The sequence below is a fragment of the Vicia villosa genome, linkage group LG7 (assembly GCF_029867415.1).
Source record: "Vicia villosa cultivar HV-30 ecotype Madison, WI linkage group LG7, Vvil1.0, whole genome shotgun sequence".
Taxonomy (NCBI): Eukaryota; Viridiplantae; Streptophyta; class Magnoliopsida; order Fabales; family Fabaceae; genus Vicia; species Vicia villosa.
Window position 1 is genome coordinate 98331118 of NC_081186.1, and position 14637 is coordinate 98345754.

At 30.8% G+C, this 14637-nt stretch overlaps 1 protein-coding gene across 1 annotated transcript; it reads left to right on the forward strand.

Moving 5' to 3' along the window:
• Positions 1–11618: 11618 nt before the first annotated feature.
• LOC131617956 (WAT1-related protein At4g30420-like) lies at positions 11619–14381 on the forward strand. Its single transcript, XM_058889226.1, has 7 exons — positions 11619–12085; positions 12194–12262; positions 12755–12871; positions 12961–13198; positions 13359–13517; positions 13618–13769; positions 13858–14381. Exons 1-7 carry the CDS (start codon positions 11898–11900, stop codon positions 14045–14047), a joined length of 1113 nt encoding a protein of 370 aa, XP_058745209.1. The 5' UTR covers positions 11619–11897; the 3' UTR covers positions 14048–14381.
• The last annotated feature ends 256 nt before the right edge of the window (positions 14382–14637 follow it).

Here is a 14637-nt window from a genome sequence, read left to right on the forward strand (position 1 = left end):
TTGAAATGACAAAAATTGATTATATTGCAATGTTAAATAATGTCTATATTACACTTCCAAAATTCAAAACAAATCAAAAGAAGTGTCGCCAGCTAAATCTATCGGTGGTTCCATCTTTGACTTTTCCGCATTCAATTTATTTTCGATGTCTTTCAATCTTTCGAATTCGTGCATCCTATCAACAAAAAGATCTGGCCACGTCTCGGCATCTGCGGTAGAATGAAGCGCTCATTCCGGTGACGTAGGTGGTATGGGACATCCTAGTTTCAAGTAAACTTGTACAAAATGACTCGATTTTGCAAGTCATCCAATATACATAATGCAATCATTTGGATTTATAGGTGGTGTGTTGCAGAGCATGAAAAAGGTTTCCGAAAACCTGAATTGCGTCCAGTCAATGCACACTTTATCATATGCACATGCAATAAGATGTCTCATTTCCGGAGATCTCATCCATTTTGACACCGGTGCGTAACCAATCAACAAAGGAAGTCTATATTTGTTGATCTTGTAGGTAGAATCGAGAATGAGCACTGTCGAGAACGTGTTGAACAAATTTATCGAATCTGGAGAAGTCCAAAATATATCTCAGACCGTAACTCCATTGTCGCAAGTTCTGTACCGGTACACGTAAGTGTTATCATCCAACAATTTCAAGAGTTGTTGCATCTCACTTCTATCTCCCCTAATCGCCTTGTTATTGTGGTACCGGATATTATACACTTGCCTTATATTTGATACATTGTCGGGTTCCTTCCGTTTGAATGTGGCAAATATATTTTTTGGTTGGACAAGATTCAAGGACATCTCAGTAATACATGTCTTCTCTTCCGGTTTAAGCCGACATACACTAGGATGACCTTGTAACTTTGAGCACAATTCATGGTTATGTAAACCACAAATAACACTAAATTTCCACTTTTTGCTAGCCAACATATAACCACGAATTTTAAATGGACACTCACATTTTCTATTATCCGTGTCGTCTCTTTTAAACTTCCTTAGAGGAGTGTGGTATTTCCCGCCTCTTTCGCACAATATTGTTACGAAAGTGTTTCTTCTTTCTGAATCATTATTCGATCTTCCTATTATCACACCAAAACTAAGGCTAGTTGCATTCCTATGAATCCATGTGGGCATGCTATCACGATCATCAAACTCTTGCTTGTTATTAAAGTCATCGCCGACATCTACCCCCTTTAACATTCGGAGAAACATCGTTTGTAAAAACTAATTCTTTTGCGATATTAACGGGGTGCATCATACCTATTTGTAAACAATAACAAAAATAACACAAAATTATAAAACTGCTGGGAAAAATAGCACAGACATGTTTTAGAGATGTACCTACGGAACATGTTCATCTTTAACATGTTCTGGAGTTGTACCTACGGAAGCAATATTTTTTTACAAAATTTTGATGCATAATGTGCAATGTAATGGACAAAGTTGAATCTTTACCTGAAATTCAGTCTTCTCTTGCTCCATTTGATGTTGCACCAAAAAGTTGGAATTTTGGAGTGAAAAATGATATTGATGATGTAGAGTTTTTAGGTTGGTGGAGGTGAGTGTTGAAGAAGAAAACCAACAATGGAGGAGTGATCATGTTGGTTCAAAGTATATCAAATAGTTCCGAAATTACATCTACGGAATATTCTGGCGCTAAGACGTTCTGTAGATGTAGCTATGGAAAAACCCTGAACTGAATTAATTTTATGTTTTCCCCAACGTTTACAAATTTAAAATACTTTCGTAGATATAGCTTTGGAAAAAATGAAATTTTGGCAACAAAAAAAAAAAAGGTGCTTTCTGTTGTTCGTCTCCGAAATCCGAGAGCATAAAAGAAATTTGTCAGGTGCCTAAGAGTATTAAGGAATGGATTGAAATATTCTTTTATTGTATGCATGTATCATGTGGTACACTAAATTTTGTAAGTAATTGTCTCTCAGCTTTTATCAAAATATTACACATGATAAATTTTCTCAAGTTCATTCCAATATCTAACGTTACCTTCCTACTTGTTCAAAATATATTGTTATTATCAACTAGTACGCTATAAAAGTATTCCTTCACAACGCATGGCATTAATTTTAGTTAGTCTTTGACTTTCAGTTTTCTTGACTTTGATCGATCGTGTTCGTGTGTGGACAAGCACGGTGAATTCAAATTTTGTGTGGTTGCAAAATTTTAGTATATATATAACAAATTTCTCCTTCTCAGTTCTCATCATACATTCTTATAAGCATAGTTTGTTTTTAGGAAAGCAATAATGGCAAGTTTTAACAAGGAATACTATCTTCCAATAATAGCTATGAGTCCGAATATATTTTTTGCACGGGGGTGGAGGTGTTGATTTGGATCGAAGGAACACATAAGTGGGATCTTGAGGTACTTTTTTACCGAGAAGATGGTACCGGTACAACTGCATGGGCAGCAGCGGCTGCCATGCCTTGCTGGAACCGGTTCTGCGTAACGGTTGGCGGGCATACTCCCCACGAGTTCGAGAATGACACCTTCGCTTGGGCTATAAACGCGGAGAAGGAGTTTACCGTTGCTAGCATATCTTCCGCGGTCAATAACAATTCTAAACCTATTGGTTGGGATTCTATTTTGATTAGGTACTTGAAAGCGATGTGGGATCTTAAATTACCGCCTAAGATCAAGTTGTTCGCTTGGAGATTTCTCATTGACCGGCTTCCAACTAAGGATCAATTGTTGAAAAGAGGAGTTTCTAGTGTTTCCAACCCGAATTGCGATTTTTATGGTAATCTTTTGGAATCTACCTCTCATCTTTTCTTTCTTTGCCAAGAGGTGAAAGAGATTTGGAGTCATATTTTTGGGTGGTTAGGAATTACGGAGGATATTAACATCGTGGAGTTCGTTTCTTGTGGGGATTTACAAGGAAAGGTGAAGAATATCAAGCGTAGAACTATAATCAATTTTGTTTGGTTCGCAACCATTTGGTGTCTATGGATTATGAGAAATGCTATAATCTTCAAGGAGGAGGTGTTTTGCTTCGACGTCATTTGCTCTAATATAGTTTTTCTTTCTTGGCGTTGGTTGTGTGTTGGATACTCTAAGTTTAGACCAAACTATTACGAATGGTTTAAACTTCCTTTATCCGATTCTTTTTATCTTTAGGGTCGTATCTTTTGTAAGGGTTGCACCCCTAGTGCGAGCTTTATCAATCTAATTGCCTATTAAAAAAAATTGTTGTATATCGTCATGCTTTTGCAACTATTTTCCTTGCTCCCATTGCTTATATATGTTCAAAGTATACTTTGCTATTTGATATTATTATTTCTTAATTACTATATTCTTCACTCTCATCTCAAAAATAAATGAAGTCGCAATCAAAGTTTATTTAAATTGCAAAAACCTTGATAAACACCTTTTAAATGAAAAATAGTTATTGGAACTAGATTTTAGGTTCGGGGATCGATTATGCGTAGAAAATATATTATCACCCTACACATATATTCGAAAATGGTTACCTCTAATTAATTGTGCAAAAATATTGTTGAGTTTTAAATATCTATTTTCTCCTTATTATTAAATTCACCTTAAAATTAAATATAAAATATAACATATTTACAACAAAAAAAAGGAAAATAATTTTTATTATTGTGCTTGACAAGAGTTGAATTGTGGTCATACGTCGTGTGATGGAGAATTTGAAACTACTAGTTCTTAGGCAGAAAATATTTGTTTGTTGGTTAAATTTAAAAATATATTTCTTGTGTTAATACCAAAATAATGTCATTGTATTTTTGTTTCAATAAGAGATGTTGAATGCGAAAAATTAGTCATTGAAAATTTGATTTGAGTTTTTAAATATTTTATTGATTTAAAATAGATGAGTTTTAAAGCGAGCAAGTTGTACAACTTGCGAGTTAACAATTCAAATATAGATGATCATCTGATTAATCTTTTTTAGAATTTATTTATTTATTTCTTTACTGAAAATACCGAATTTGTAAAACGAGCAAGATGTGCAACTAATAACTCAAAGATCAAACAGTTATTCATCTGATAAAATTTTTTTAATAATTAATTAATCTATTTAAAATTTTAAAATTGCTAAGTTCTTACAATTCAGACGTCTAACACTACAAAGTTTTCCTTGAAATTTTCAGAAAATCCGCTAAAGTTACTCTGATAGAGGGAAACCTATCATACTCGAAAGGTCGGTGTGGCTAGTAATTATGCTTTAATTGAAGTTGTTGTCCATATTGATGTTCACTGACAAATGTAGTGGTATAAATATTTGGAATGGGGCATGTTTCAATAAATGTTTCTTTCTTTCTTTTTCTTAGAGCTACCAAGTGTCCCTTGAATTTTTTTAAAAATATATAGTTTCATAAGGTTGTTGTCCTTGGTAATATTTTTGTTGATTATCATCCTAGTGCCTCTGTTGTTACCTTTGGTGAAGTGGTTGATAGCATTGATTTGATGGTTGATATGGTTGATGATATTATTGATAGGGTTGTTTTGTTGCTTTGTATATTATTTCTATTTATATTTGCTCCTATATAAAAGAGCGTACGAATTTGAGAAGTAGTTCGCTCCTTGATAATTTTCTATATACATTGTTTCTTCATCAAAGAAATCCTTCAGAATTGAATCGGTCGTTCATATGACCACCGCCACAATAGTCACTCATAAAGTATTACCATTCATGTCGATATAGTGAATGCATCATGAAATATTTAGAATAACATATTAATGTTAAAGTAATTTTCTATTATAATTTAAATCATGTGATATTCAATTTTCTTCACTTTTTATATAGACGTTTAACGACAGGACGCCTTTCTCTCCAGATGACTTAGACGACATCCGCAGACGTTGGGCGTTTATTTTCAATGCGCTAGTTGAAAATGGGTGCTAGTGTATAACTTTATCTTTGATGTTTGTAAATATATTTTTGTTGCTTAATTTGATGTTTTGTAAATATGACAATGATGTATATATGTTTGTAAATGATGTATATGTGTGTGTAAATAATATTTTTGACTTTTATGTAAGAAATACTTAGCTAATATATGTATAATATACAAGTATAAAAAATACAGGTTTGTAATATATGGAAAAATAAAATAAAATTTAAAAAAACAAAGTATTTCATCACGGTTATTTACATTAACCATTGTGATAGATAGAGCACAAAATATTATATACCATACAATCACTGGATTTCAAACTCGTGACATTTAGATAGATTTCACAACAATTGTTTACTATAACAGTTGTGATATATAACATGCTACCTAGTTGAACACAACGGTCACACGCTCGTAGTGGAAATCATCTTATATACAACCAGCCCTTACCTCACAACGGTTGGTCAGGCGTAGTTGTATCCTTTTTCCAACCGTTATGATCTTCACTGTTAATGATGACGATGAATCAGATTCAAAATTAATTATATAGTTTTACTTTAATAAACAATTTAATTTAATATTTTGTGTAAACAATGTAATTTGTATTAAAATAAATATTTTTCCTCTCAGTTTTGGTCATAAACCGAGAGGTATGTGGCGCTAGTTTTGAAAATATAAAAACGATGTTGTTTGGGATCGAACCAGTGACCATTTCAACTATCCCCTCGGTTAATGAGAAACCAAGGGATAAAGTGGCAAGTTTTCACGACGTCATTTGTTACCTCGCATGTATCACTAAGGTAAAATTCCCTTCGCACCCAAGGTAACATGTGCTCTATAAATCTCTAATGTTATCTTTCTTTCCTTAAGTTTTTACCTTTTGGTTATTTTCTTTATCTTTAATTTCCGCTGCATATCCAAACGTTTTTTAGAAAATATTTTCAAACTATGATTTAGAAAATAATTTTGTTTCAAACCATCATTTTTTAAATCTCCACAATTCACCCCTATTGTACAAGGAGTCACATGTTTAACCTAATTGAATTCGATTTTTTACCAATATGCCACACTATTGAAAATAATACACCAAATTGCCACACTTTGAAGAAAAAAATTTAAAATGCCACTTTTCCTTCTTAGATTTGTTCATTCATTGGATGAATCGATACTAAAAAAATTTCCCTTCATAGGTTCATCCATGCTTGGACGGATGCTTGAAAAATTGCAGAAAACTTATTAAGTCGGTTAAACATGATACCTGACTTAACAAGTGTAAATTTCAGATTATGTACTTATTAAGTCATGTATCATGTTTAACCGATTTAATAAATTTTCTGTAATTTTTCAAGTGTTCATCCATCAGAACTTATTAAGTCAAGTATCCTGTTTAATCGACTTAACAGGTTTTATGTAATTTTTCAAGAATTCGTCTAATGGACGGATCTATGAAGGAACATTTTGATAGTATTGATTCACTCAATAAATGGAAGAAACTATAAGGAAAAATGACATTTTGAATTTATTTTATTTATTTTTAAAGTGTGATATTTTAGTAGATTATTTTCAATAATGGTATGTTGGTTAAAAAATCAACCGAATTCGGTCTATCACTTATATTCACATAATAAATTATGTTAGTCACCGAGTCCCAGCATTATAAATGTTCTGTGCTGATCCCCAACCACGTGAAACTTCATGTAAACAGAACTTATACAGTGTTTTCTCGATTTCATAACCACTTAATAATTTTATTGTAAATTTTAATACATGTTCAAATATTTAAATAAAATATGTAAGGGGGAACATTCTGTCGTATATCAACATGAACCTGAACAAGATAAAAACACATAGTTGAATTTTACAGATTTAACCAATTTGTATAAATAAACAGTTCAACAACACAATCAAACTGTCATCATTGCACCAAAAGCACGTTCAGAGTTCGTCATTAGGAGAACAATTCTCTGTTCCATTTATAAAATAATCTTAATAGTATCATCAATCATAAAATTGCTTTAACCAGAAATAATAAAATCTCTAAGTGGCCTCAACGTGGTTTAAGAAAATCGCATATGCTTCGACATACTGACAAACACATTCAAGTAACCAAATAGTCTTGATTCAATGAAAAAATTAAAAAATTAATACTGTATTCAACATCAAAACATAGCAGTACATATATTTAAATATATTCGTGGACAATTTCAATAATTAATGACAATTTAAATATATTTGTGGACAATTTCAATCATTAATATTCAACATCAAAACATAGCCGTTCATATATTTAAAGAAAAATATTTATTAATAAAAAGTATGAAAGTAAAAAAAAAAAAATAAGGATTAAATCTCAGTCATTCATTACTATCAATATCTTATAATTCTTATTAAAAAAGAAATTAAATTTAAAATAAAATAAAATTAAAATTATCTTTTAAAATAATGACAAATATACATTCTTGTCTTTCTTATTTAAATAATTCTTACTATATAGCATTACTCATATTTAAATATTATGACACGATCTTGAAAAAACTTAAATGCAAAGAAGTGTTACTAATTATCGGGCATGCGTGAGAAGTCAAATATTAGTTTTTTTTTTTACAATTGAGAAAAGGAAAAAAAAATTAGAAAATAAATTTTCACTATTTGATTGTGATGATTCTAATAAGAGATTTCGCAAAAGTTTGGTATGCCACGTCATTCGCAGTCTTATGTTTTGTTAGATAGTCAACATAAATATTTTCTTTTTTAAGAGTGTAAAATATTTGAACTCGTCATTTCCTAGAGACCTAGAGAGAAACTCTTTAATTTTGTGAAGAATCGCGACATAGTGATGTCAAACATTAACAAACTCTGAGATAAGCTTGATAGCAATGTTTTAAAAACATAACTGAATCGATCAATCGAACCCGTCAAAACAGGAACAAGATGGGTCATCAGTCTGGTTTGATTCATGTACTAGTAAGCTATTAGACAAATGGGAATCAGCCAGGTCCGATAAAAATCGACAGGCTAAATGCTTGCTTTTTTCCTCATACAAAATGATGTTGTTTTGATAATTTCTTTAAAAATAAAATTAAAAAATAAGTAGACTTTGTTAAAAAAAAGTTATTTGGAACAACTTTTTCTCCTTGAATTTAAAATCACCAAACACTCCAATTATTTAGTTATTCAGTTTATATGTTGCCATTAAATTTTACTCAAAATTTATTTGTATTTTGTACTATTTTGTTGAATGTTATAATTATGTTTAGAATTAGAATTTAAAGAATGAACTTGTGAAATCGTGATATTATAAAATTTTGTAGGTGTTATGATTTTTTTAGAGACCGAGTCATCTACTTCAACCGATTTAATAATTATATAATTTTGTTATAGAGACCGCTTATTCAGTTGATTTATTCAATCTAATCTAGTTTAGTCATGTTGTTCGATCAATGACTCATTTGTTTGATCAATGAACCAATGATCCAGTATCATCACCGGTTTGATAACCAGCTCGATTTTTAAAACATTGTTTGATAGCATACTTGGAGTCGGAATAACACACCAAGTCTTTGATGTCGTGTTCTCCGACCATATACAAACCAATATATAGCACCATCAGCTCATCATAAAGGATGTTGGAATAATCAATATTACACATAAAATTGTGAACTCGAGACCATTAGCATTTTAGATCAATCCATCTAAACCTGAGACACTATGGTTATCATGGCTACTGTCATCAAAATTCTTATTACCACCTTTGTGTGCATTTCAAATATTAGATTCATACGTTAAATAACTCTTAATTTTGAAAATTTTAGTATTTAATTAAAAAGTATATATTTAATATAATTGGGGTTTGCCTAGTGGTCAAAGCTTGGGTTTTGAGAGTGTGATCCTCTTAAGGTCTCAAGTTCAAATCGCTATAGGAGCAAATAATTCCTGTGCTGGGACAAGTCCATATAGAGCTTTACTTTGACTTTAAACAGGGCATTCACAAGTGAGCGATGTGATTGGACGCAAAAATTTAAAAGAGACAGGGAAGGAAAAATGTACACCGTATATATCATGGTTTGACAATTCATCCTCGTTATGCCTACTCCACTCTTTGATGATTTTACCATCAAAATTTTAAAAATCCCTTATGTTGAAGCACAATACTCAACTGATAATATTCAAGATCTCCAATGGTATTGATCCAACTATCATGCTAGATACAGTAATCCTGCTCCAAGTTTTAATTTAACAGTAACCTTTACTCAAGTCTGACGAAGTCTAAATAATCTCTCACAACACAACTATAAACTCTCATGACATCAATTTTCTAGAAAGTTTTTCACAATGTTAAATCATAGAGATAGTGTGTTTGTGAATGAAGAAATCTCTCAAGGCTTCTTTCAAGTTTTTTGACAAAACATGTATAAGTTTCTTGGGGAATATCATGATCACTCTCAACTAAGCATCAATAATGATTATTAAAAAATTATCATCAATCTTTTTAGAAAAGATACACATTGATTAAATAGGTGCAAGAGATTTTGTAAAAAAATAAAAGAAAGACAACAAGATTTGAGTCAAATCATGAGGTTGTGATTTGAATCAAACAAAGAATGATTTAAATCAAAGGTAGTAAAGTAAATAATTTCTCATTTGATTTGAATCATAATATGTGTTTATGATTCGAGTCACACGAAAACATAATTTGAATCACAACTATTTAAAAAATAGATTTTGATCACATGATACGAGTAAAAGGATATTTGATTCGAGTCAAGAAGTGTTGTGACTTGAGTCATACACTTTCATATTTGAATTAAGGTGGTAAAACCAAATTCTAAACTTCAAGTGAATGTTTGATTTGAGTTACGACATGTATGATTCAAATCAAGCCTAATTGTACCTCTTGCTGGGGCACCAAATTCTGAAGCATTATGGTTTGAACTTTTAAACCTCGAGTAAAATAAACCTACATATTCCATCAATATTTAATGAAACTGAAGGAAAAAACAAATCAGGACACGCTTCAAGTCTCAACTATTGCAGTTTATATTTTTATTTGTTTATAAGTGAATACTAAACGATCTATCCCTTTGATTTTCTTAAAAACCGAAGAATAATATAATCAGATTTTATTATAAAAGTACTCATTAAACAAATTTTTCCATAATCCTAATTTATATATTGTTGCCCCAAACTAATACGCATCATTATTTGAAATGAATTATAAGACAAAAAAAATTCAATGTTGAACATAATAATTTTTTAGATTTTCTATTCTTACCATCTATCAATTATAATAGTGTTATATTATAGTTGGCAAGTCCTACCAAAAGTGTGCTCCATACGACTAGTAGAAGAGTTGCCTTGCAGAACTATTTGTTGCAACTTACTAATATGAAGAGTATGTAGGAAGCATTACTATACCTAATAAACACAATGTTGGTGTTGGTTGCTCCTGGTTGTATCATTCTATTTTATTTTTTTTTAAGCAAGAATATATTAATATATTTAATAGAGAATTAAGGGTATCATTCAACTTTATAACAAAATATATTGTATATTTTATTTTTTTTTAAATGATAGGTTTTATTTTATTTTTAATTTGATTAATTTTTTTTACTTTAATCTTTTATTTAAAAAAACGTATAAAATCATTTAGAAATTATTTTGTTTTTTTTTTTGGCTTTATACCACCGATTTAGTCCGGTTCGGAGGCGAGTTCTGGCGTCAAGTGGTTCCATCCCCCTCCTGATCGGAGTTGCGGGGGATCGAACCGTGGTTCTCCCTACCAAGTCCAGCGTCAATCATCACTGGACCAACTAACGATTGGTAATACTATTTTGTTAATTAAGTCATTATTTTTAAAATTTTGAATAAAAACATTAATTTATGCATATGTTGCAATTCTAATTAAATTTATTTTAATCTCACATGAGCTTTATGTTGTTTTAATTCATAATTATGTGGTCAATATAGGTTTCCTTAAAACAATAAAAGTTCATAGATTTTCCTAAAGCAATTAGAACCCATATTTTAATTTTTGCAAACAGTCAAAGCTGCATTTGACCATGGATACCACAAAGCAATATACTATTAAATTTGAAATTTTAAATGAGTTTTTGATGGTCTTATTGAACAACACTCTTTCTATGTTAATCAGAATTCTTTTAATTATTGTTTTCAGTAAAGTGAATTATCTCTTAAGCAAGTAAATTTTCTATTATATTTTGTCTGTAAAATCATTATCTGCTTCACATGTTTTCATCTTCTTATCTAACATATCATAAGAGCATATTTTAATTATATTTGTCTTTTTTATCTACGCTTGTTTTTTATACAATTTAAATACATTGATCCCGTTAAATCAACTCAATTGATAGTTGTTCAGAGACATCATAGATGAGGTGCTGGGGTCGTATTCTCAACATCCATTTGATAAAAAAAAAAATAGATGTAAAATCTTTAAATGGGTTGCCACATAATATTAAAACCAAACCGAGTATTTCCAACTGACCAACCCAATGTGAAGAGAGAATAATAAAGAATGGCCTACACATTCAATTTAGGATAATTCTAAAGTATGCATGTAGAAGCATGTGGAACATTCAACTTTGCCAGCTATTGTCTCCCAGCTTCTATCATTGATCTGTGATCCCCAATCACGCCCAACATACTAATAAACACAACAGCTAATAAAAGCTGCCTCGATTTCACAATCACCTAACTCATAATAAAATTATTACTCCATGATTTTTTTATTCATTCTAACTCATTCTCTTTAAAATGTTTTCTAATATTGTAGATTTCATTCTCTTAGTTTATCCGATATCTAACGTTACCTTCACACTACTACAATATAAAAATACTCATTCACAAATCATGCCAATAATTTTATTCATTCGTTGACTTTCACATTCATGACTTTGATCCATCGTGTGAGCAAGCTCTATATATAACAAATTTCTCCTTTTTCAATTCTCATCATACATTCATATAAGCATAGTTTGTTTTGAGAAAGTTAAGATGGCAAAGTTCAACATGGAGTACTATCTTCCAATAATAGCTATGGTAGTTTTGCAATTTATATCTGCAGGTACAACTCTTGGTAATAGAGTTGTGCTTGTGGATGGAATGAGTCCAAGGGTGTTTGTGGTATATCGTCATGCTTTTGCCACCATTTTTCTTGCTCCCATTGCTTATATATCATCAAGGTAACTTTTACTACTCTCATTTTTTTTGTTATTATTGTTTCTTAATTACTCTATATTCCCTCTCATGTTCTTTAACTAGTTACTTGTTTCTTTTTTCTTTTCTTACAGGAGAAACTCTGTCTCATGTTCCTTAAATTTAAGGAGTTTTTCATGGATCTTCTTCACCTCACTAATTGGGTTTGTTTCTATTCTCAACTAGTATAAATGCATATTTAGATTCATGAAAAATCATAAATTGTGTTCCTAAAGTTACATCTCGTCTGTTAATTACATGGCATTATTGTGTTGTAAGTATAATTCATATTAAAAGATGGAATGTGACTGTAAAATAATTTTCCATGGTCATCCGATGAGCATTGTGTATTCCATTAGATGATATTGATATTTTCAAATGAATGGTATGTCACGGCGGTTTGATGATTTTCTATTGGACGAAAAATGTAATTTTTTTTATCGGAGCATGTCCATTAAACTCAATTCAAATAGTAAATATTATAGTGAGGATTCATATACCGCGACACATATTTAGAATTCTTAATTTTCTATTTCTCGATATTTAGTGTATGGATTTCTTCTCAATTTTTGAAAGTAAAATAAAAAATGATATTAGGATTTCAATTTTACTAAGATGTGAGATTGATTCTTATATTTCACTCTTTTATATTGCAGCATTACATTGAATCAAAATTTACTTTCCGAGGGTCTATTACTATCTTCTTCTTCAATTTCAAGTGCCATGGCCAATCTTATTCCAGCTGTCACATTTGTTATAGCAGCCTTTGCAGGGTAATTAAAAAACACAATGTATTTTTTTATTCAAGTCAAAATTCAAGCATATGAATTTTTTTTTAAATTTGAAATTAAATATATTACAGAATGGAGAAAGTGAATATTCGAAGTTTGAGAAGTATAGCTAAAATAGTTGGGACAATTATATGCGTATGTGGAGCATTGTCAATTGCATTGTTGAAGGGTCCAAAACTACTAAATGCCGAAAACTTAACTTCAAAATCAATCATTGGATTATCATTAGAAAGTGATGATAATTGGTTGCTTGGATGTTTGTTTCTCATAGGAAACAATGTTGCCTGGGCAATTTTTCTCATTTTGCAGGTATTTTATTTTCAATTATGTTATATGAATATTATTTGAAAATTTTTTTTTTTTTTTTGTAGATTAAAGATAAAATTTGAAAAAAGTTTAAAAAGTGGAATCCATTTTCTTAATAGACAATTTTGTATCATGCAACCTTACATCCAAATACCTTCCACAGGTTCCAGCTTATGCAAGCCATCCTAATTCCATATCACTGGCAGCATGGATGTGTTTTATGGGAACATTACAATCAATAGCAGTAGCATTGTTCATGGATCCGAATTTAAATGCGTGGAAGATTAACTCTCTACTTCAATTATGTTGCGTTTTATATTCGGTATGTTGATGATTTCTCATAGTAATACAACAATATTAATTTATATAAATAAATACATCAATCATCATTATTAGCCTAATTTGAAATAAACATTTTGCAGGGAATTATGGGATCTGGAGTTGCACTTTGTTTCCAAGCATGGTGCATTTCAATGAGAGGGCCTCTTTTCTCTGCGGTGTTTAATCCTTTGTTAACGTTGATCGTGACTATACTAGCTACCTTATTGCTTCATGAGAAAATATATGTTGGAAGGTACTAATATTTAAGTTATGATAACTAATGAATATTAATATAATTTGATCTATTGGTAATGAAATGACTGTGTTGTTTCTTGTGTTAGTTTGATAGGTGCGATTGGAGTGGTCATTGGATTGTATATTGTGCTATGGGGTAAGGCTGAAGAAGCAGTTGATGTCAAAGATAAGACAGAGAAGATTGTTGATATTGAATCTTGTGGAAAAATACACTGTAAAAATGATTTGGAAGATCCTCTTTTACCTAACAAACCTTTAGAAAATCAAGAGTTCTAACTGACCTGATCTAGTGGAATTCATTGGTTTGGGTGTTGTTTGGGGTTTCTTGGTCTGTTGATGGTGGGACTGGCGGTCTAAGCTCTAGCCGGGTCTTCTGTTAGGAAGGGGCATCGTAAAGTGGTTTTGTTTGGGAGCTCCTATACTTCTTTTTCTTTTGGTTTCTTGGCACTACTTGTGACAGCTGACTGTGATCTCTATTTGTTATAGGTTAATTCCCTTGCGTGTATATATAAATATTTTTTATAAAATATATTTTAAAAAAATTTAATTACACTAAATATTGATTGAAAGGGCTATGTACTATAATAAATGAATGTCAAAGTATATCTTTATGGTTATGATTATTCTTCTTATATTTCTTTAGATTAGATTAATCATTTCAGATTACTACTGCAATAATTTTTATTGAGAAAATTGTGAAAAGAATTCCTAAATAAATTGAAAGATATGATCAATACAACCTAGATGAGTCTGGTTGATGAGGAGAAATGACTTCATAGTCAATACTTTTAAATCTTTCATACCATTCCATTTCGCTTTACTTTATCCGATTTTAGTTTATCTAAATAATAGAACTTTATTCTACA